This window comes from Lactuca serriola, chromosome 3 (genome assembly GCF_051521515.1).
Source record: "Lactuca serriola cultivar US96UC23 chromosome 3, Lser_US96UC23_V15, whole genome shotgun sequence".
NCBI classification, from domain to species: Eukaryota; Viridiplantae; Streptophyta; class Magnoliopsida; order Asterales; family Asteraceae; genus Lactuca; species Lactuca serriola.
Genome location: NC_136410.1, coordinates 37,843,849 through 37,867,655, shown reverse-complemented (window position 1 = coordinate 37,867,655; position 23,807 = coordinate 37,843,849). Strand labels below are relative to the sequence as shown.

General features: G+C 37.4%; 1 protein-coding gene across 1 annotated transcript; it reads right to left on the bottom strand.

The window, feature by feature from the left end:
- Window positions 1-3,321: 3,321 nt before the first annotated feature.
- LOC145095149 (putative F-box/FBD/LRR-repeat protein At4g03220) lies at window positions 3,322-4,299 on the bottom strand. Its single transcript, XM_079033079.1, has one exon. The coding sequence runs from the start codon at window positions 4,297-4,299 to the stop codon at window positions 3,322-3,324; it is 978 nt and encodes a 325-aa protein (XP_078889205.1).
- Window positions 4,300-23,807: the final 19,508 nt, after the last annotated feature.

The following is a 23,807-nucleotide window of genomic DNA, read 5'->3' as shown; positions in this document are numbered from 1 at the left end:
CTCATCCACCTTACCACCGCCACCAACAGCCGACTCGACAAACTCACCACAGACATGTCTACTCTTGTCAATCTCTTCACCAACCAACAGATGCAAAAAAGACGAGTTGAAGGTCTTTGTTACAATTGCCCCGCCAAATATCAACCGGGTCACCAATGCAACCCACCAAAGTTTCTCCTTCTTCAATCGGAGTCCGACCCACCGTGGACTTCCATCGCCCAACATGCTCGCGGCCTTGAGGACAAGGCCAATTTTCAGGAGTGGAGTATTGATACGAACACCTCCTGATGGAATAAGCAACACATTTTAAGGATTGAAGCATCACATGTTTGTTACATGCATGTTTAAGCAGAAAGACTTGGTCTTTTATGCTCGAGTCAATAAAGGAGCTAGTGCCCCTGTTAGTAGTCCCACGATTTAATATTACTGCATGTAGGGTCCTTATTTTTAGCATAGAGTAACTTCTAGTCATCCTATAAATTTTAATCTTTTTCTTTGTTAGTAAGATATGCAGAAAATTGTTTCACTTCGTCTTTAAAAGTTACTTCTTTTTCTGGAGATTTGCCATCAAGAATAAGGCTGTATCATATCCCCATTACCAACACAATTGAAAGTTGATTTGGAGCTGGTAGTTCAACTCGAGGAGTTCAAGCGGGCGAGACTCAAGAAAGGAAGCAACACAGGAGAGCTAGAAGTACTCATCCAATGGCAAGGAATTCCTGAAGCTGAAGCAACTTGGGAGTACTATGAAAAATTCAAGCTGAAATTTCCAGGATTTGACCATGAGGACAAGGTCAAAGTTTGGGCTGCCGATATTGATAAGCCCAAACCATTCTTAGTTTACCAAAGAAGGTCCTGGAAGCCCAATGAGGGGACACGCCCAAATCAGTGAACCGGCAGCTGGAATCGTAAGAGGAGTATTACTTTCATTTTGATTGGTTCGTTTATTATTATTTTTTTTTTTGTGAGCATTATCCTTATGTTGTCAGTTCTGTCCCTGGGACCACTATGGTGCTGGAGGGTATTTTTTTTTGCTTGTCTAGTATTTAGTCTCACAGGTTTTGGTTGAGAAGGTAGCTAAGAATTGTGTAGTGAAAACTATAGGAGAGATCCTTGCCTCTCTAAAGCATGGAATTTATCAGTGATATTTGAGTTTGTTTTATCGTCTTGTTCATTTCATTGTTTATCTTGAATTTTCTTATCACTTGCCATTTAAATACGTCTTTTTGTATTAGAAAATGATTCTAATCTGTTTAGTATATATGGGATAGATGTTTTGTGTTTTATTTTTCAGTTTTTAGAACATAACTTGCAGCCAAAGGAATTTTTCCCAGATTTCTTTTCTTCCCCTGTTTCGTGTTTGCTCCATTTCTTTCTGCCCATTTTCTGTGTTTTTTCTTTCAGCCTGTACCTTGGTGATCAAAGACCATTGTCCAATTTTAAACTAACAAATATCTCTAATAAATCATCTACATCCATTTCTTCAGCTTCAACATTTTATGTTGGAAGTGAAGTTGATGATAACAGAGATTTGTTAGCAATAGTGTATTGCAGAATTTTTATATATAGAAATTAATCGAGGGAGGATACATAAAAAGAACAAAAAAAAGTAAGTTTCGGATTTGGACCATATATGTTTCTCCAGTAGAGCATTATGCAACAATCTGCACCAAACCGATTAACAGAAGCAGAAATCTACACACACAAATGTGTGTGTGTATATATATATATATATATATATATATATATATATTGAGAGAGAGAGAGAGATGAACCCCAAGTTTTGTATATGTGTCATTCATACCGGCTAAAACAAGTAAATGGGACCAAAAAGACAGATTGTTTGCGAGTTGGTTCCATTGTAAAGTCACAGAAAATAGTTTAAGGACTCAAATGACCAACCCTAAGAAGTTCTTAGGGCATTTGTGTCATTTCCCTAATAAAGGAATAATATGGCATAAAGTGTATTATGGGCCTTTTGTTAAGGGTCATTTTGTAACCTACTTTCCCTAATAAAGTTTTACACATGTTTCTCTCCCATTCCGAGCTTTAGCTTTTCTCAAATATTCTTTAAGTTTATGTTCATGTCCAGAATTGATGAAGTTTGGTGCAAAATCAGTAGTGAATTAAGGTAAATTTTGGCTTTGAATTCTTGAGTGTGTACACTGGAGTTGGATGTAAGGGTATTTAAATTGATTTATCAACTGAGATCAGTTTTATAATAGTTACACAAATTATGTGGTAATATGTATATCCGGTGATGATAAAGTCGTTTAAAGACTAAGGAGTGTATTGATCCATTATGGCGAGGAAATTGTGTGGGTTCTATTATGCCCACCTGGCTGCTGAAAGTTTGGTAGGGGTTTTGTAAAACTTGTAATTTTCAGACTAGCATAATAACATTTTTAGAATACAAGTATATACATTGTCTTCTCAAAAGGCAAATCCACCATACGCAAACAAAATCCCTTAAATAGTATACTCTAATCTACCAATCGTCCAATCCATAGGTAAACAAAAGCCACTTTCAAGCACCCATCATCTTCTACTATGAACCTACGATACAAATACACTATTAAGATAATACAAGTGTTGGGCTATATAACCCTTACGAGTAGAGTAACATGTAATGGATGAATGAAATGCATAAAATTTAAATCAATGCAAGGTCATGAACAGGGAAGAGACGAATATATGATTCTGATTAAAGTATGTACCTTGGGTAATTTCATGGTAAAAGTGGTGCTTGGAGAGTTCTCAAGGAAGAAGTTTCTAGCTTCACTAGACATTGTTACTATCAATGCATCCTTCTTCTTACTGTAGTCTATAGTCAAGCAAACCAAGTTGCTAAAGGGTGAAGAATGCTGCAATAACAAATCTGGAAATGAGGAAATACACTGCACAAAAATGACAAAACATTATATATATTCATAAAAGATGCACGAATATATATATATATATATATATATATATATATATATATATATATATATATATATATATATATATCAGTAGTGTATGTGTAGCTGGTAATTTGCTGTTGTGAGTATAAAAATATAATCTTCGCATTCCAGAAACAAAAGAAGACAGACACAATTTTCATGTGACTAAAAACATGGTACTAGAAATCAATATTTGAAGTCTACCGGTGGAAACAATGTTCTATGATTGAAGTCCAAGTGAGAACAAGTCATGTATATGAAATGCTAGAACTGCCTCTAGATCTTTCTTAAAGGATATTAAAAGAAATATGCCATGCTTTTTGGAATGCACAAGGCATATCCATAGTTCAACAAAATGTCATAAACAAGTGATATGATATCAACATACCTCAATAGTGTCTGCGTCAAGTGTAAGATATTTGACACTATGGATGTGTTGAAGCATGTTAATAATCATGCGAGCATCTTCCTCCTTATATAGCACAGTTGGATAATCTTTAGACTTAGACAAGTAGATCGTCACTTTATTTAGTGAAGGAAACCGATCATTAGAGAATTGCACAAGCCTACAAGGCCACAGCTGAAACGTGTAGCAGAAAGACAAAAGTCTTGGTGGAGCATTCAAGTACCCGATTGAGCAATTAATTACAGTAAGATTCTCAAGTTGAGGTGCAATCACATTGATGGAATTTGAACAACGGCCATCGATAAGCTTGAGATTAGAAAGTTGAGGGGTAATGATGTCAAATACTTCCATATCCATGACACAGAAATCTTCTAAAGTGAGATTCTTTAAGTTCACGCACTTGGAGAAAACATCACTCGACAATATGATATTACAAAGATTCAAAGTTGTTAAAGATGGAAAATCCAAAGGTGCTTCAGTTGCAATGAGAAGTCGCGTATAACTAATGCAAGTGAATGTGAAATGCTTAAGAGACTGAGAGCTAAATAGGCAAGAAGGGTAAACATGGCGGCATGAGGACGGACCAAAGACAGTTAGTTGTTGGACATTGTGAGAGAAGGCATATTCTGCAATCTTTCTCACAAAATCCTGATTAACTCCTGCATGGAAACGTAGCTTTACGGTAGACACTTCTATTTGATGGTTGCGATGAGACAGAACATGAGTCACAAATTTGGCAAACTTATGTAAAGTATGGAACTGCCGACTTGAGAAGTTGAGACAGGGCAACGATGTCCAGACAAGCTTCCATCTTGATGACAACAAACACATATTAACAGCAAATTTCATGTCAAAACAAAACAGAATCTTATGAATAAGCTCATCTGGCAAGCTGCTCAATCTATCTTCTACCGTCATTCCTTCTTTTTTGGCTCCACGAATCACAATCATATATCTAATGATAATCTGCACTTCATAATGTAAAAGTTAAATGGATGACTTGGATAGCAGAGAAGAATACAACTTCTTATACATGTTGCGTCCTAATGCAAACAACACCTACTAAATAATGAACACAGTTTAGAACATAGCATCAATAATGCATCAGGTAGTGCTGCTTATAAGCCTGGTCTTATCGTCCCATCGGCTCCCTTGCGGATCTAATGAACAAAAATTATTTTGCAACACTGACACATCAAATCACATCTTGAATATTTTTACCACTTCTGTAAATGTATTAAGGTTATTTGTAAATTTGATAGATCTTTTAGCTAGCTGATAAGTGTATGATTGTTATTCTAAACAAGACATGCATTCTTTCTTTTCTGCTAGTGAAGTTAAGATCCACAACAATGATATAATTATACATCCTACGCCTAGCCTTCCTTTTCAAACATATTAGGAAACCAATTTTGCACTTATGATACAAGTGTATAAATGCCCATAAGAAGTAGAATTGATACCACGAGAACAAATATAGAAAAGTAATTTCATATAACACAACTAAATATATATAAATTACGTGATATACGAATGATGAAATGGGAGAAACAAGAAAATCCCCAATTCCAATAGGGTAATAATAGTCTGATGACCTATTAAACTAATGTTTATAGTACAACTATGATGTGAAATACGTTATTTAATGAACTTCAAGAGCTTCATAATTATTTTGATTAGAGGTGTTAATGACGATTACATCAAACAAATAAATAGCCATCACCATGAAAAATAACAAATTAAAATTAAAAATCTTAAACATCCGTGTCAATCTTAGAATTTGAACAGTAGAGGGTTAAGAACTTCTTATAATCAAAATGTCACTGCCTCTTTGACAGAGGTCGTAGTCTTTTGTAAGTAATGCAGTATTGATCATATAGATACTAACCACTCCACACACATCAGCGAAATAAACATAAAAGATCTACTCTGTTCCTGATAGTATGGTCGCTTGCTTGTTTAAATATCTTAATCTGTGAACCTCCAATCAACTAATACACGATAATGATTAAAAGGAATTGCATAGTAAAAACATCCCGATGGATGAAACTCGAGTTAATGCTCAGGTCTCTGAATTGTAAGGTTAGCAAGTGGAAATTGATATTGTAATGCATGGATGACGAGAAACTAGGGTTTGAGAGAGACGTACCTTTTAGTTTTTTACAAGGCCAATTTCCTCCTAAACCCTGACACCAAAACCCACATTTGCTACGTTCATGCCTCACAAGAATTTATAAGTGTTTTTAATTTAAGGACTCAAAGTTAAATTCGTTAAATCTTTAGAGTCTCAATATTTTAAGAAATCTACCCTAATAAATGAAAATGACTTTGCCACATATCTTCTTCTCATTCATTTGGACACATGGCATTTTCTAGAAATTTTAAAATTTTCTATTTTCCACTTGTCATTTTATTGTATTTTTGATTTTATTAAATTAAAATCCATATTTAATATATAAGGTAATATATATATCTAAGGTATTTATTAGAAAATGGTTTATATATGTAATGTATCTAATGCATTAAAATCTCATTAATTTTAATAATTCAAAAAATTTCTTATTTTTCTTATAAATTTAAAGTTTTCAAATTGTTAAAATTTTATATTTAATTTTTTTAAATAACCTCATGTAATACATGGGTCTCACACCTAGTTTTTTAATAAAGTTATAAAAAAAATTTTGAACAGAAAAGTCCCCACTATTTATATTTTTTAATAGAAAAGTCTAAGAAACCGGTTAATTTATTCATTTTAATTTTTTTTGACATGTTCAACAGATTATGAGAGTGAGACTTTTCTGTATATTTTGTCAAAATTTATATATAACTAGTGGGTGAGCCCGTGGTGAACCACGGGTCACCATTGTGGCTGTTCTTGTACGTTTATTGAACCCGTTATTACTAAATGGTGTCTTGTTTTAATCACAAATGATGACAATGAGAAAACAATGACAAAATGAAGTCCAAAACAGAAGCACAAATATATAGACGGAAAAGGGACAATAGGAATGTCAAAATGGTCAAAGGGACTAAAAGTAAGAAATATTAAAACACGTGTGGTCAATCAGTAATGAAAAATGAGTAGTAAGACGAAAAAAAGGGACAAATGGAAGGGGAAAATGGTCAACATAAAGTGGCAAATGAAAAAAAAAAAAAAAAAAAAAAAACATGTGACCAATTTCTAATTACAACAGGCGAGGAACCAAAATTGTCAAAGTATACAAAAAATGACCAAAATTGTCAAAGTATAAACAAAAGTACCAAAATTGTCAAAGTATACACAAAAAGACCAAAATTATCAAAGTATACAAAGTATTGTGGTAAATTCTTACAAGATATAAAGTAAGGACCAAAATTGTCAAAGTATACACAAAAGGACCAAAATTATCAAAGTATAAACTCTTAAAGGATAGAAAATATACTATTCCTAATGACCATGTCTATTAATATAGTATATAAATGTATAAACATATTTTTTTACGTATTTATGTATTTTTTAAAGTTTTTTTTATGTATATGTTTACGTATTTTTATGTGTTTTAAATATATAAACATATTTTTTTACGTATTTATGTAACATCCCAATCCTTAGGTACGAAATTTAATTCCTTTAGCACATTTTCTTGGATCAACTCGGCGAGTTAGAAGCATCAACTCGGCGTGTTGAGGCGACTTTGGGCCGCGAATATTAATGAGCCAACTCGGCGAGTCGAGGTGCCTAAACTCGACGAGTTTGCAGCTAAGTATGAAACCCTAATTTTTAAGGTGTTGCACCCTATTTAAAGGCCTTAAGCCCCTTGGCTGGCCTCCCTACCAGCCTCCTCTGTCCAGAAACCCTAGTTTTGTGCATCCCCTTCCAAAGTTTAGTGTGTATGATCTTTGTTTTATTACAACATAATACGACTTCTTGATTAAAACATGTTGTGTAGTATCTTTATGAATTGACTTTGTTCGGTGTACCAACCCCCATGGAGGATCATGTGGCTCTTTTCATATTAGCTCTGTAAAAACCAAAAGCAACAATAAGTTGTTACATGTACTAGCAACATTAAATTCCGCAAAGAAATTCGATAAATATTACAAATAAAGTGAATTGTCATAACCATAAGCATCAAATTCAGACATTGTAATTTGGTCAATTTCAAAGTATTTTTTCCTTATAAAAATTAAAATATGATTTTTCAGGCTACACCCAATCATATATACATATCTTCCGATCAAATAAATTATTACAAAAAAAACATGTTATGAATAAAAATATAATATTAGTTTCATAATTTGCTAAAGGTTAACACTAATAAATAATAATGAAATTTCATAAATCTTGCATTTTGGGCACTACGTCCAACAAACAAATGAAATTCGGTTTAGAGGATTGATTCAAGAAGTACATCCATGACTTCTTGTAGCTGAATTTTGGGAAACGTTAAGAGTTACTAAGATATGAGGGAATGATCTGCGAGACTACAGTTGGTTTCTATAGGGCAATGCAAATTCAAAATCGTTAGCACATATCTTTCCTATCTGCTTCAATTATCAAATTTAGATCAAACTTATCAAAATTAAATTATAAAAAAATAATAAAAAAAACCAAATATGTAACCTAATTTTTCATTGAAATAAATATCATAAAGCTACAACTTATGTTTTATATATTATTCTTATATTATATATTACATTTTCATCTTTAATGGTCACTAACACCTCTTTATATCTTATTGTTGTGACACACATCTATATAGAAAATAAGAGAAATAACTATAGAAAAGAATGTTGACAGAGTGATACTTCATTGAAAACGCAACAAAATTCTTCATAAAGCCGCTAGAATTCTTCTATAGACTGCTAAAGGGAGATCGTCGCCGCTATTGACCAGTCGCCGCTAATACATGTATGCCGCCACAAAAGATGTCGCCGCAAAAACAGTTTTAGTTTTTTTATTTAACATTAAATTTATAAAAAAAAAACAATATAGCATTTATAAAATCTGATAACTTTTAATAGAAATATTAATCCATACACAACCAATCCAAAATATTAATCGATACACAACAAATCCAAAATATTAATCCATACCACATTCTAAAGTATTCTTCCAAATTACAAAACATTTCATAAAATCCTAAAGTAACTACTCGTCTTCATTATTTGGTGGCGGCAATGAGCGAAACCACTATTGTAACGACCCAAAATCACGCCTAAAAATTTCTTTTAAAACATTACTAAAATCATATTTATAAAAACCGTATGATAAGTCATAACATAGTTTCCGAGTATCAATTCAAAACATAATCTTATTACCAGAGTAAACCATTCCCAGACTAACTGACTATGGTGTGTGCACTGCAACCTCTCCGAGCTCCTCTTTTGAAAACTGAGTACCTGAAACCAAAAACAGAAAACCGTAAGCACGAAGCTTAGTGAGCTCCCCCAAACTACCACATACCATACAAACAATAAAGCACATACTGGGCCTTGCCCACTGCATCGGACCGAGGTCCGGACTAACTGGGGCCTTGCCCTCTGTATTGGACCGAAGTCAGGAAACTAACTGGGACCTTGCCCCCTGCATCGAACTGAAGTCCAGACTAACTGGGGCCTTGCCCCCTGCATCGGACTGAAATTTGGAAACTGACTAAACATAGCATAGCATAAACATATCCACTAGCATGAACACATAAACTGCATACTGCATCAGGCCATAGCCCGAAACACATAACACATAAATCCTGTCTGAGCCACAAAGGAATCAAACATACTAACTACTACATCAGACCGAAGTCCAGAAACTGCTGCTAGCTAGACGGGCCGACATTGTGGCCTTAGACCCGTTCTTACTGGAAGGAAACTCACATGAACTGCTGAGCTTTGCTGATAACCCTCTGGCTGCTAACCGACAACCCTCTGAGTCACTGCTCCTCTAGCTCTCCGAGCTACCAATATCTGATGGGTTTTATACAAACAATCCTATGTGTGCATGCAACCTTAGAATTGGATCTATGTTTTCACTATTAGATACACAACATTATGAACACATAATAAAACCCTAATGATGATTATTATTTTCTAAATTAACCAAGAAGATTAGATTACATACCTCTTGTTGTTATATTGTAATAACAACTTAAATCTTCAAACCCTAAGTCTTGAAAGAAAGCACCACAAGTGTAGTGCCTCTAATGGCTCACAAACACCACAAGCAATTGGAGAGGCTATAGAGAGAGAATGAAGGAGGTAGAAATCGGCCCTAAGAACCCTTTAGGAAGCCTCGACGAGTTCTTATGGCAAAGGGATGTTTATATAGGTGTGGAGATTAGGGTTTCAGTCATTATCCTTATCTAGTTTCTTGCCCAACAAGTAACAATAAGATAAGCCTTGAAAGCCCATATCTTTGGACGATTTCAAGGATACATATCATTTAGATTTCGTCCACCCATATTCCAGGATAATCCTTATCCTACTTTGTAACTATCACATAATTACAATTCAACCCCTCTAGTTTAATTAATTACATTTGATCACAAAATTAATTCCTAATTAATTATTGACCAATATTAACTAAACAAATATGATTTCTCCTTTAATATATTATTCTTATAACATATCAATAAATCATAATAACCTCTTTCTCTATTATTTCTCCAGTCAAGTTGCTTTGGTGAAGGCAACCCAAAAGGACCATGCACAATCGGGTTAAGTACTTACCAATTATGGTTACAGGCTTAGACACTAATCCAACAGTCTCCCACTTGGATAAGTCTAGTAACTATAATAGTAAGTACTACCCGATTAGCAATCGTAGCTCTCAAAGACACCGTCGAACTCTGATCTTATCAGTAACCTGTCCTTTAGATAAGGGATCATATATTCCTCCATTCAAGATATCATATAGACGTGAGACATGGATTGAAATCATTCTCTTAGTCTATGTGTTGTTTCCCGATTTCCGTTAGCCCTAGCCTGGCCGAGCATTTACGTTTGTCATCACTAAATCATCGAGGGGCCCACAAATATCGGATAAACTTCGACTCAATGTTTGCTTGCACTCACTCACCAAATCACACACAACAATATGTTTTATAACACCAAGTTACTGGTGCGTTTACATATTATCAATATGTAACCGATTCGCAAGATACAACTCACACATCTCGGTTTCAAGAATACAAGATATTATCGTCTCACCAATCGCTCATGATAAAGTCCATGAAGCGATCCAAGTGAGCGTGGGTTTAATCCAATGCTCAAAATCATATTCATAAGCACTCATGAATGTTGCAGGAAACCTTTGCTATGTCTAATACACTTTAGACAATCTACAACCAATTCATGACAGTCTTCATTTATACCTACTTCTAACGTATGACCGACTGTGGTCCATTTGAATAACTCGATTATTCTTAATAAACTCAATTATTCTGGAAGTCAAAACATGCAAAGTGAAACAAAAAGGTAATACTAAACCCATATGGTCCCAAACCCTTGAGTATAAATAAAACACCTTTATTTAATCATCATATCGATTACTCATTATCCATTGTTTAATGTTTCATATAATGAACTTTATATCTTGAATCATAACCACAATTGTCCCATGCTCCAAGCATGCACACTTTGGTTTCCTATGGTTCATACTTTGTGAAATTATTCAATTGAAACTTTTCAAATGCAACTCATTTCACAATCATCAATCCTTATAATTAGTCTAAGAATACCAAATTCTTGCCATCTTTTAGAATATGTCAAATTCTAATATTTTATGCAATGATCCTCTTGTGAAGTCACGGCACAAAAATCACAAAGACTCAGCCAACTAAATCACAAGGTACTCTATCAAAATTGTTACAGAACAATTCTATAGATGTGATGTCTCTTAATCAAAGTACATTCCTTTGAACATCCTTTTGCATAAAATTTTCTAATCTAGACATAAACTCTTAATTTCCAACTCCCAATTATGGAAACATTTCCATATTTACCATATGACAACTCATTCTTAATAGAATCTTATCTATTCATAATAATGTCGATATGGTCCATTCAATACCATACTTCCAACTACTCACAAGCGACCAATCCTCAGCGAACTTTAGATCGTCCTTTGATGGTTGTTTAATTATCTTAATCAATACCAATTCTTGTCCTTTTTCCTTCTTAATGCGCTAGACATTTAGAACATTTTAGAATGGTAAAATATTATAGCATATGCAATTATTCCTATACCCGAAGTGTATGGGACATGATGCATAATGTCTTACATAAAGATACGATACTCTATCAATCTTCTGCCATAATATTTTGTGTCACGTTCTTACAATTTAAACTATGAAGAGGGATACCGTAATCATGATCGGAATTTAAGAACACACTATGTATCCTTTGACTAAATTTATTAAAATTTCTCAATCTAAGCTTTAGATTTTGAACAAAGTACAATATTCTCTCCCTTAATTATAGCAAAACAACTTTTCAACTCTTACAACTTTGCAAAGTATAACTCTTGTTTTCTATAATTAATATTACTAACTTGCAATACTTACCATAATAATCATGCTCCCACTTACATGATGATTATTTCTTTACCAGCATAACACTTATGCTCCCACTAGCTTCGACATGTATTCAGAAATCAGCTGAACTTCTAGAAAACAATTTCTTAAGTTCATATTTCTAATACTAGATGCTTCGATAAGACTTTATCTAAGCTTCTCAAATTCATACACTTTTCCTTGGACAGCTCATATGTATATGTCTAAACGATTCTAGGAGTCATATAAATAAGTCTAAAATGTTCAGACCCATTTGCCATTTCCCACAATTCGAACTATGAAGAGGTATGCCGTAATCAAAGTTGAATTTGAGAAACCCAAATCACATGATGCCATCCTCAAAATCTCTCTTAGTGAAAGTGTTTCCTTACAATCATTCTTATGAATGAAAGAAACCTTATGACACTTAGATTTTGTGGTGTATTCGTTCTTATCCATGTGAATTTTTCATAACCATAATCACAAGATAATGTTAGTGACAGAACTCTTATGGATAGAACTTGCTCTTCTTAATTTCTTGCCATCAAGGGTCCCACCATTGCTTCCAAGTTATTTAGCAGCTCACCCCTTTATTTCAATTTACTTTCCATTGAACAAGGTGCCTTGCCCCTATACAATCTATTGAGAACTCGTAGAACTCACATGCATAATTAACTCAATTTGGAATGGCACAGAAACAAAATCACGATAGGTTGTAAACCTCAAGTCGTGTGCTAGTGATGTATTATAAGGTCTATTCTTGATTTGTTCTTGAAACCTTTCAAGACTATTAAGACTCCCACTGACTCCTTGACATATAAGATTCCCATGTTAAGAAACATTTCTCGACAAACAAATATTCAAGAGTTAGTGTAGTTTTTATCAAGACAAAACTCTTCACATAATTGGTCCTAGTTGGTCTTTGTCTTATCCAAGACATCACAATTTACCAATTTCAAATGTGCCAGAACAAGAAAAACCTTTTTCCAAACTTCACATTTGACGAATGTTATAGCCCTTCTTAAGACTTATCACCTAATTCACAATCTTGGAGTATAACTCTAAGACTTGACATTTGAACGAAGTATGATTGACTTCTTAATTTAACCATTTTCAAAATTCTTGTCTCCTCTTCTTAGACATACAAATTGTACTAAGAATCACTTATAGGATAATTTGAGATATGGTTCTTAATCATTAAGTCCTATCATAAAACACAATAAAAGTTACTATCCCTTCTTCTTAGAATGGAGAAACTTTTATCTTTCTGCCTACTTGATTCTTCTTATTCGTTCTACTATTGATTGAAACTCTTTTAATCAATTCAGAATTATACTTAATCTTATAAGTATAACCATATTCACTAAACTTTAGTAAATCATGACGAATATCTTTGTCACTCTTGTGGTGGACTTGATCAACACACAACTTTGTGTACTTGATCTCATAGTTCTTCACTTGACACTTTGTCAAAAGCTAGTCTAAATTTCCCAAATGTGATAGTTTTCATTCATCATGCAATACTTGTTGCACGATTCCAAGTTCCTATCCACTTGAAACTCGGGCGATGAGAAACTCTCCCTATTTGGTAAACTTTTGATACTTCCACAAGTAACCTAATTAAGAATCAAATCCATATTGCTAATAGTAGAAGTACACAAACATCAATTTTTTTTCATATATGCCATTGCAAGGATAAACAAATTAGATAAAATTCAAAATTTATTTTATTCATCAAAGCAGCGGAAAACATGACCTTACAACGCAAAATTCAAATGAAAAACAATGTTTTCAAATACTCCTAACAAATCTATCATAACTTCCTAAGCTCAAAATATGATCTTCGAATCCATGCGATCGTAATCCATTTCTTCGTGATCAGACTCATCTTGCTGTTCCATCAACCTTCCTTTCTTTTCTTTGATCCTGCAAAACATGCAAATGTAATCTTATCACATTATGTAAAGAATAGGAATTTAATGGAGTTAGATAGTGGATTTTGTACCTGAAGCGGAGCCATACTTCTTGACTCTTCCATCTCTTAGACTCTTCAGTTCCTTTGGGCAGCTTCGTATCCATTTCCCTTTCCCTTAGCAGCAGAAACACGTGGCTTCTCCTAGAACGTCCACGGAAGCATGGTTGGTTGATTCACTAGACAAATATGCTCCATTACTTCGCCAAATCATTTCTGACTCAGCAGCAATAAGCATGTAAGTTAAGTCAATGAGGGTCGCGTCAATATTCATCATATGATACTCTCTTATGAACTTATCATATAATTCAGGGAGTGAATGAAGAACCCAGTCCACAACCACCTTATTGGGGAAAGACGCACCCAACATAATCAACCTATCGATTTGTGATTTCATCCCAAGGACGTGAGCACACACGGGTTTACCATCTTCATGTTGCATTGCCAATAGGGTCTCGGTGATCTTGAACCTTTCAAATCTTCGATCTTGTGGGTCGGGGAGAACAACGGGAGGAGGAGGAGGGAGTGAGATCAAGCTAGTCCACATTGATCCTTCACTTTGGAACAAGCTATCACTTTCAATAGGAACACCTTTTCCTTGGGATCCGGGAAGACCACGGTTAGAGTCAGACATTTACAAAACGGGAGAAAATTCAAGTTAGTTGATTGAATCCTTAATGAAACACCCAAATGAGTCATTAAGGCTAGGATCCAACAACATTATTTACACATTAGAAGAGGGATGTTGTAATCCAACATGCAAATAATTTGGAGGTAAGTGAATGACGATTCACTAATTTTTCACCATGAAAAACATAAAGGCTTAAGTTTTAAATGTATTAAGAATTCCTAGATTTCCTTTGAGATTCATTGAACTTTTCAATGGCATGTTTAAATCTCGATATACCCCACTTGTTTGTGACTGGGATGCCGAGGATCACAAAGTGGGTGTGAATAACCATGCAAATCTACATGGTGCTCTCATTGTTACAGTCACCTATTCAATGTGCCGGTAAACCACACATGCTCCATCGAACTATGACAAACATTGAGTCACCCTTTGCCACCTTTGCTTAGAACCAATTAGTGTGTCGGTTAACCACACACACTCCACTAACTTCTTAGCAAGGGTGCAAAGTGTAATTTCATGGGATTACATCAATTTCACTTTTGCCTAAAGTAACTAGGATTGGGAATTTGTAAAAGCGTTTAGTTACTTTATGTAGATTCATTATACTTATTAATGAAGAGAGGATTGCCCTATCCTACCCGTTCGGCTAACGACCCTCCACCAATCAAGGAAGAGGTGGGTAAGAGTGGATACCCATTAAACGGCCATTTTATAGGCCATAACCTTATACCCCCCCTTTTAGATCGGCTTCGTGAATGAGGCATACTAACGGTAAGACTAGTATTTTAGTTATACATATATAATTTTAAACTTTTAATGTTATACATAGTATAAGGGTGTATTTTACACTTTTTAAAATACTAGGTGGTTTAAATTATACTTTTAATTAACCAATATTATTATGGATTTATTAACTTTCTTTTAATTATCCACTTAATTAATTTAATAAAACCATAAGGGTTTAATTTGAACTTTTCAAAATTAGGGTTTTAGAATTTAGACTTTCAAAATTAAACTTTTAATCAACAATTTAAATTCCAAAACAATTAGATTTTTATCTCATTTAAAATTTTCGAATTTAAGACATTTAGATTAAAATTTTAAATATTAAAACTCTTGATTTAATAATTATCTTGAATTAAACTATTAATTTAAATTATCAAATCATAAGGGATTATCTAAATCATAAGGATAATTACCATTTAAACATTTAACTTATCCTAATCCTTTAAACTTCTACATAGATTTCGAAAATAAGGATAGGATAATGCAAAATCTTTAATTACCATATATAACAATTAAAGGATAATTACAAGATATGGGATAATCCAAATCCCTAAAATTTAGGATCTTATCTTGGGGAGGAGGCTAATTTCGAAAATCAAGGGTTTTTGAAAAACCCTAGATTTCGAAATCTTAAGGCTTAAGGAAAGGATTTGAAAATCTTTTTCAAACTTTTGCAAATTAGGGTTTGGAAACCCTAATCTCGAAAATCCTAGCCTCCTAGGGTTTATTGGCAATAAACCCTAATATGTCAAGTTCATACAATTGTATAATACTAATTGAAAACAAGTTAACCAAAGGCTCCGATACCACTGATGGGTTTTATACAAACAATCATATGTGTGCATGCAACCCTAGAATTGGATCTATGTTTTCACTATTAGATACATAACATTATGAACACATAATAAAATCCTAATGATGATTATTATTTTTGAAATTAACCAAGAAGATTAGATTACATACCTCTTGTTGTTATATTATAATAACAACTTAAATCTTCAAACCCTAAGTCTTGAAAGCAAGCACCACAAGTGTAGTGCCTCTAATGACTCACAAACACCACAAGCAATTGGAGAGGCTATAGAGAGAGAGAATGAAGGAGGTAGAAATCGGCCCTAAGAACCCTTTAGGAAGCCTCGACGAATTCTTATGGCAAAGGGATGTTTATATAGGTGTGGAGATTAGGGTTTCAGTCCTTATCCTTATCTAGTTGCTTGCCCAACAAGTAACAATAAGATAAGCCTTGGAAGCCCATATCTTTGGACGATTTCAAGGATACATATCCTTTAGATTTCGTCCACCCATATTCTAGGATAATCCTTATCCTACTTTGTAACTATCACATAATTACAATTCAGCCCCTCTAGTTTAATTAATTACATTTGATCACAAAATTAATTCCTAATTAATTATTGATCAATATTAATTAAACAAATATGATTTCTCCTTTAATATATTATTCTTATAACATATCAATAAATCATAATAACCTCTTTCTCTATTATTTCTCCAGTCAAGTTGCTTTGGTGAAGGCAACCCAAAAGGATCATGCATAATCGGGTCAAGTACTTACCAATTATGGTTACAGGCTTAGACACTAATCCAACAATATCAACATGACACTTAGTCTGACAGTCCTCCAAAAGTCAACTAAGTCAACTCTGGTCAAGGTCAAAGTCTTGGTGATAGTCAACCTTCCAGGTTGACCCTACTCGCCGAGTCAGCCTATTGACTCGCCAAGTTCAAAAGCTCAGAAACCCCTTTCATTCGCGAATCGACTCCCCGAGTCAGACCATGACTCGCCGAGTCTACTGATTTCCGAGTTTGGTCCTGTCCAACTCACTGATCTGAGTCTTAACTAGATGGTTTTGGGGTTTCGCAACTTGACTCACCGAGTCCAAGGCAATCTTCAACAGACTCGCCGAGTTCTTCTTCCAACTCGTCGAGTTCCTGCCTATCTTCATCTAACTCGCCGAGTCCACCCATGTTACTCACCGAGTTGCTATGCGATTTAAGTATGGTATCTAGCCCGACTCGCCGAGTCATCTCCCAGACTCGCCGAGTCCTTTCGTGTATTCTCATGATCTCGAGTCACAAAGCTACTCCTTTGCTCCAAACAATAGATCTGGGTTCCTATAGTCCATTAGCAACATAAAGTTGCTACCTTTACGTGCTTCTTGTCTCATAATACCAAAACCAAGCTAGAAAGGAACTTAACTCATGGGGAATGGCTTTTGCATAGCAACTAATAGGGCTTTCTGCATCTTTGGTCCAAATAGAGCTCAGATCTGGAGTTTTAACTCCAGATCTAACTTGTGCACCCACTTCTCATCACATACTCTCAAAGAAACCCTAAAAATCCATGAAAGATGGATCTAGAAAGGAGAAAGCCAAGGATAGTGATTCATTACCTCCAAATGCTCGAAAAAGTTCCACCAACTCTGGATCCAAGGCCTCCTCTTGCACCACTATGAATCTCTTCTCTTCCAAGCTCCAAATTACTTCACCAAGGGTAGATCTTGCTCCAAAAACGGTTATGGTGGCTAGGGTTGGGGGTTCTGGACTATAGGGGCCGCAAATGAGCCCTAGGGAAGAGAATAAGATGCTTAAATAGGGTACCAAGTCCCGAAATTAGGGTTTCCCAACCCAGACCAGACTCGCCGAGTCAACTTGCCGACTCGCCGAGTCGGTCACTTACTTTACACCCGGATCCCGCTCCGACTCGCCGAGTTCCTCCCTGGACTCGACGAGTCGACCCTCTTTAACTTATGGTTTTGCTTTCCTTTCTTGACCTTTCTGATTTCGGGTGTTACAACTCTCCCCCACTTAAACTAAACTTCGTCCTCGAAGTTCTCTATGGTCAACTGACCTGCAATTCGCCTCAAACACCCTACCTGGTGACTTTAACCCTTTTGTCCATCACTCCAGCCACTCTCAGTGCTGGTCACTACTGCTGGTACATACTGAATGCTTCTTATTTCCATAACTTGATGCTGAGCACCCGTCCTAGCGAATGGATCAGATGATCCTTCGAGTGAAAGATTCATCCCTGCAACGGTTAAGACTCATACGAGAGCTACGCAACAAGGTCAAACCCTCCCCTCTGAGATTATCCAACCCTGCCGTGAGAGGCGTAGCACCCTCTGTCAACTTGCTGCCTCTTACAATACTTCCCTTGTCGTTACTGCCTCTGACTAAAAACATGATGGCTCCCAGACTAATGGTAGCCCTTAACATACACGAACCTAAACGGTCCACTGCTACCTTGATCTCTTAACTGTGGTGACGATCCGACTGTCGAATCACCGGCTTAACCATAACTGAACCAATTGGGAAATCCGAAATCTAACCCGTGGATTCCCATATCTTCACTGTTGCACCCGAACTGGTGGGTACTACTGTTTCCCTCGCGTCCAAACAACGTGCTTATGCTATCTACTAACCTGACAAATGCTACAGCTAAATCCGCAAACTTACAACACTCTACTACTATCTGATTGCTAGTGAATGCTACAGCTACCCCCGTAGACTTACAACACTACTACTATCTGACTGCTAGTGAATGCTACGGCTACCCCCGCAGACTTACAACACTACTACTATCTGATTGCTAGTGAATGCTACGGCAACGCCCGCAAACTTACAACACTCTACTACTATCTGATTGCTTTACTAACTACTATTCCGAGGAAATCCTGACTATCCCTAGTCCTGCTAGTGATTCCTTATCCTAATTTCTCAAAACCAACCCTCAATCATCGAATGCTGCATCAACCTCGACATCTTATATCCTTGATACACTTAGCGTTCCGTCGAGGAATTCTTCGGCTTGGTTCCCAAACTAACCTTCTACTAATCCGGATACATGAAACTATCGTTGGGAAGTTTCCAAACCCCCAACTCCTAAATCCACACAACCTTGCATGCCGTCTCTGCCACTGACTACTAACACGAAAGCATCTCTTGCTAACCGTTCTCAAGATCCTCATTCCGAATCACTAGAGTACTACAGACGTTCCTACAATCCTGGATTCCCAACTAGCTACTAACCATCTCGATTACATGAATTAACTGTTGGGAAGTTCCTCAAACTCCCAATCCTGAACTCCTCAATCCATCAATCGCTGCACTACTATCTTTTCTTCTCCGAGGTCGTGTACTCATTATGGGTCTGCGTGCTCTTACCCTTGTATACTCGGAGGGTTCTCCCCCACTTGATTCGGCTAACTCCTTACTGCTCACTGGTTGAAAGGATTCCCTAACCTTCCTTCCATTAAAAGGGCGATATGCTATCCGCCAACGTTTACCTCTGTCGGCGCTCCAACTAACTTTTACCAAATCCGAACCATTCTTTCTATCTAACTGAGCACCCTTCAATCCTTAACTGTATTTGCTTTAGGGACTACATCCTGAGAACCTGCATTTGGGGTGCACATCCCCAACCCACTTCCCTACTGTCCGCTGGCTACCTCACTAGAAGCTCTAAATTGTCACTACTAAAGATTTAACTGATCAATCCCGAATGACACCTTTCGAAAGTAGTGAGGCATTACTGATTCTTACACATACATGCTACAGTCACCGCATCTGAATTAACCTGATCTAGAGGGGAAGACCTCCAATTTGCCATTCTAATTCCAAGGTATGCAGATGGCATAAAACTCTGTCACAAGCAGGTAATATAATACCCCAACATATATGCTTATTGATATCAATGCAGCAACATAACAATAATATCATGAATAATAATTGACAGGAAGGTAAAAGATACGTACCCCCAACAGCCAGTGTTGCACGAATCCTTGTTGAAATCATCCGGAATACTCTGCTCCGAGCCGTGGGTGCCCTTGCCCGGCCCCGACAATCGTTGGTGGTACTCGAAGTCACAGGGGCAGGAGCTATCACCTGCTCTGCTGTATACAAACACGGACAGTGGGCCTTCTTGTGGCCCCTCCGACTGCAATGGAAACATATCAGGTCAAGTTCCTAGGCGATGGTAACAGTACAATCTCTGCTAAAATGGCCAATCCGGCCACACTTGAAACATCCAGCATCGCCACCACTTCTACGCCTGCACGCACCCTTGTGCGCCCTACCACACTTCCCGCATTGACTGCAGCTTTGATAGTCCCTCGATCTCAAATCCGACCCCTTGGGCCTCTTGCCCGAACCTGTGGCTACCTAAGTCTCATCCGTTTTCCTCTTCCTTTTCGACTCCCTACCCGTCTCTCGCTCCTGCGTTACCTCGTCACCCTATCCGTGATCTAAACAACAGCTGTCTGATCCTGGAGCTTCACGGTCAACCTATCAGTGATCCTCACGACCATGTCGGGAAGATCCTCGCGAATGGCTCGCGAAACCTCCTCAACTATCCAATCATGCAGAGGTCTCTCTTGGAGACAGTGTGCCCCACTCACTCATGTCCCCTGATGGCAAAAACTAGAAATGGGATCTCCCTCCTTGATGGATCCCTGAACTCCATAAGAATCGGGATCTAGACGAGCCCCAATCTGTCCTGAAATGATCCCGGCCCTAAAGGCCTCAAGATGACTGTCCATAAGCTCCACGATGACCTCTCTAACCGAGCCGAAAATTACTGGAGTCTGATCAATGATGTTGCTCATAATCTCTGCGGAAATGAAATTCCTCATCTGATTATCAAGCTGCCTGGCTCCAGAGCCCGAGCCAGATCCCTCCCCGGTACCTGAACTGCTAACTGGTAACTCGCGCAATGTCACCATGCTGAAAATATAACACTTCCTGATCAATATACACACCGCAGCTGAGGGATCTCTCACATACTCTAAAAGTTCCCTAGTCTTGTCTCGGCCCCTCTTGATTCAAGTACGGATCCTCTGTTTTTAGTAGTATGGGCCCATAGTACCTTCCACATCTATCCGTACTTTCCTCAAGAGTTACCTCAACTCCACCAAGTCACTCTACTGCTACTGATCTCTGCTACTACCTTCCTAGGCTTGCCCTAGGGAACTTCTGACTCCACCCAAACCAGTCCTCAGCTACTGAAGGCCTCCTTGTAATGCCAATTAGCCACCACTTGAATACCATCACATGCAATGAGGCTCGGATAATCCTTCGAGTAAAAGACTCGTCCCTACAACGGTTAGACTCAAACGAGAGTTGCGCAGTAGGGCCAAATCCAGCACTCTGTGATTATTCAACCCTGATCACATGTGATGTGACGTATTCACCTAATGGCTAACTCCCATCACTCAGAGTCCCACAAAGCCCAAAGCAAGCAACATTCGGATAAAGGAAACATACTCATGCAAAACTATTCTCATAACAAGAAACTATACTAGCATACAATGCTAAGCTCATACTATCATACATAACCTACACAAGATATCCTACTACTGTCTACTCAATACTAACATTCAATTCTTATCAAGCAGAAACACATAAAGTAGGCACATAAGGCATCCTCCTAGATCCTTAGTCCTATACTAGCATGCTATTCTACTGAAACTGGAACTAAAACTGAAACTGAAACTGATGATCATAAACTTGTATGGGTAATTTGGGAGTACTTACTTGAGCTCGGCTGATTGCTTGCACCACACCCTTTTTCTTTTTTCAAGTTATTTTCTTTCTAAATATTCCTTTCGCTTTTTCTAAAACTCTTTTCTTTTCTCAACTCCTTTTACCAAAATTCTTTTCAAAAATGTTCTTCTTTTGAAAACCTTTTTATCGCTCCCTTAGTTTGAGTCCAGACACAATCTCAAATGTGTCTGAATCCCTCAAACCAAGGCTCTGATACCAACTTGTAACGTCCCAAAATCACGACTAAAAATTTCTTTTAAAACATTACTAAAACCATATTTATAAAAAAAAACCGTATGATAAGTCATAACATAGTTTCCGAGTATCAATTTAAAACATAATCTTATTATCAGAGTAAAACATTCCCAGGCTAACTGAGTATGGTGTGTGCACTGCAACCTCTCCGAGCTCCTCTTTTAAAAACTGAGTACCTGAAACCAAAAACAGAAAACCGTAAGCACGAAGCTTAGTGAGCTCCCCCAAACTACCACATACCATTCAAACATATAAAGCACATACTGGGCCTTGCCCACTGCATCGGACCGAGGTCCGGACTAACTGGGGCCTTGCCCCCTGCATCAGACCGAAGTTTGGAAACTAACTGGGATCTTGTCCCCTGCATCGGACCGAAGTTCGGACTAACTGGGGCTTCCCCCTACATCGGACTGAAGTCCGGAAACTAACTGGAACCTTGTCCCCTGCATCGGACCGAAGTCCAGACTAACTGGGGCCTTGCCCCCTGCATCGGACCGAAATTCGGAAACTGACTAAACATAGCATAGCATAAACATATCCACTAGCATGAACACATAAACTGCATACTGCATCAGGCCGTAGCTCGAAACACAAAACACATAAATCCTGTCTGAGCCACAAAGGCATCAAACATACTAACTACTACATCGGACCGAAGTCCGGAAACTACTGCTAGCTAGAAGGGTCGGCATTGTGGCCTTAGACCCGTTCCTACTGGAAGGAAACTCACATGAACTGCTGAGCTCTGCTGATAACCCTCTGGCTGCTAACCGACAACCCTCTGAGTCGCTGCTCCTCTAGCTCTCCGAGCTACCAATATCAACATGACACTTAGTCTGACAGTCCTCGAAAAGTCAACTAAGTCAACTCTGGTCAAGGTCAAAGTCCTGGTGACAGTCAACCTTCCAGGTTGACCCTACTCGCCGAGTCAGCCTACTGACTCGCCGAGTTCATAAGCTCATAAACCCCTTTCATTCCGACTCGACTCGCCGAGTCAGACCATGACTCGCCGAGTCTACTGATTTCCGAGTTCGGTCTTGTCCAACTTACTGAGTCTTCACTCAACTCACTAATCTGAGTCTTAACTAGAAGGTTTTGGGGTTTCGTGACTTGACTCGCCGAGTCCAAGGCAATCTTCAACAGACCGAGTTGCTATGCGATTTAAGTCTGGTATCTAGCCCGACTCGCCGAGTCCTTTCGTGTATTCTCATGATCTCGAGTCACAAAGCTACTCATTTGCTCCAAACAATAGATCTGGGTTCCTATAGTCCATTAGCAACATAAAGTTGCTACCTTTACATGCTTCTTGTCTCATAATACCAAAACCAAGCTAGAAAGGAACTTAACTCATGGGGAATGGCTTTTGCATAGCAACTAACAGGGCTTTCTGCATCTTTGGTCCAAATAGAGCTCAGATCTGGAGTTTCAACTCCAGATCTAACTTGTGCACCCACTTCTCATCACATACTCTCAAAGAAACCTTAAAACTCCATGAAAGATGGATCTAGAAAGGAGAAAGCCAAGGATAATGATTCATTACCTCCAAATGCTCGAAAAAGTTCGACCAACTCTAGATCCGAGGCCTCCTCTTGCACCACTATGAATCTCTTCTCTTCCAAGCTCCAAATTACTTCACCAAGGGTAGATTTTGCTCCAAAAACGGTTATGGTGGCTAGGGTTTGGGGTTCTGGACTATAGGGGCCGCAAATGAGCCCTAGGGAAGAGA

Bases quoted from the DNA above. Each gene is read 5' to 3' on its own strand.
- LOC145095149 (XM_079033079.1), bottom strand. From the start codon at position 4,299: ATGATTGTGATTCGTGGAGCCAAAAAAGAAGGAATGACGGTAGAAGAT.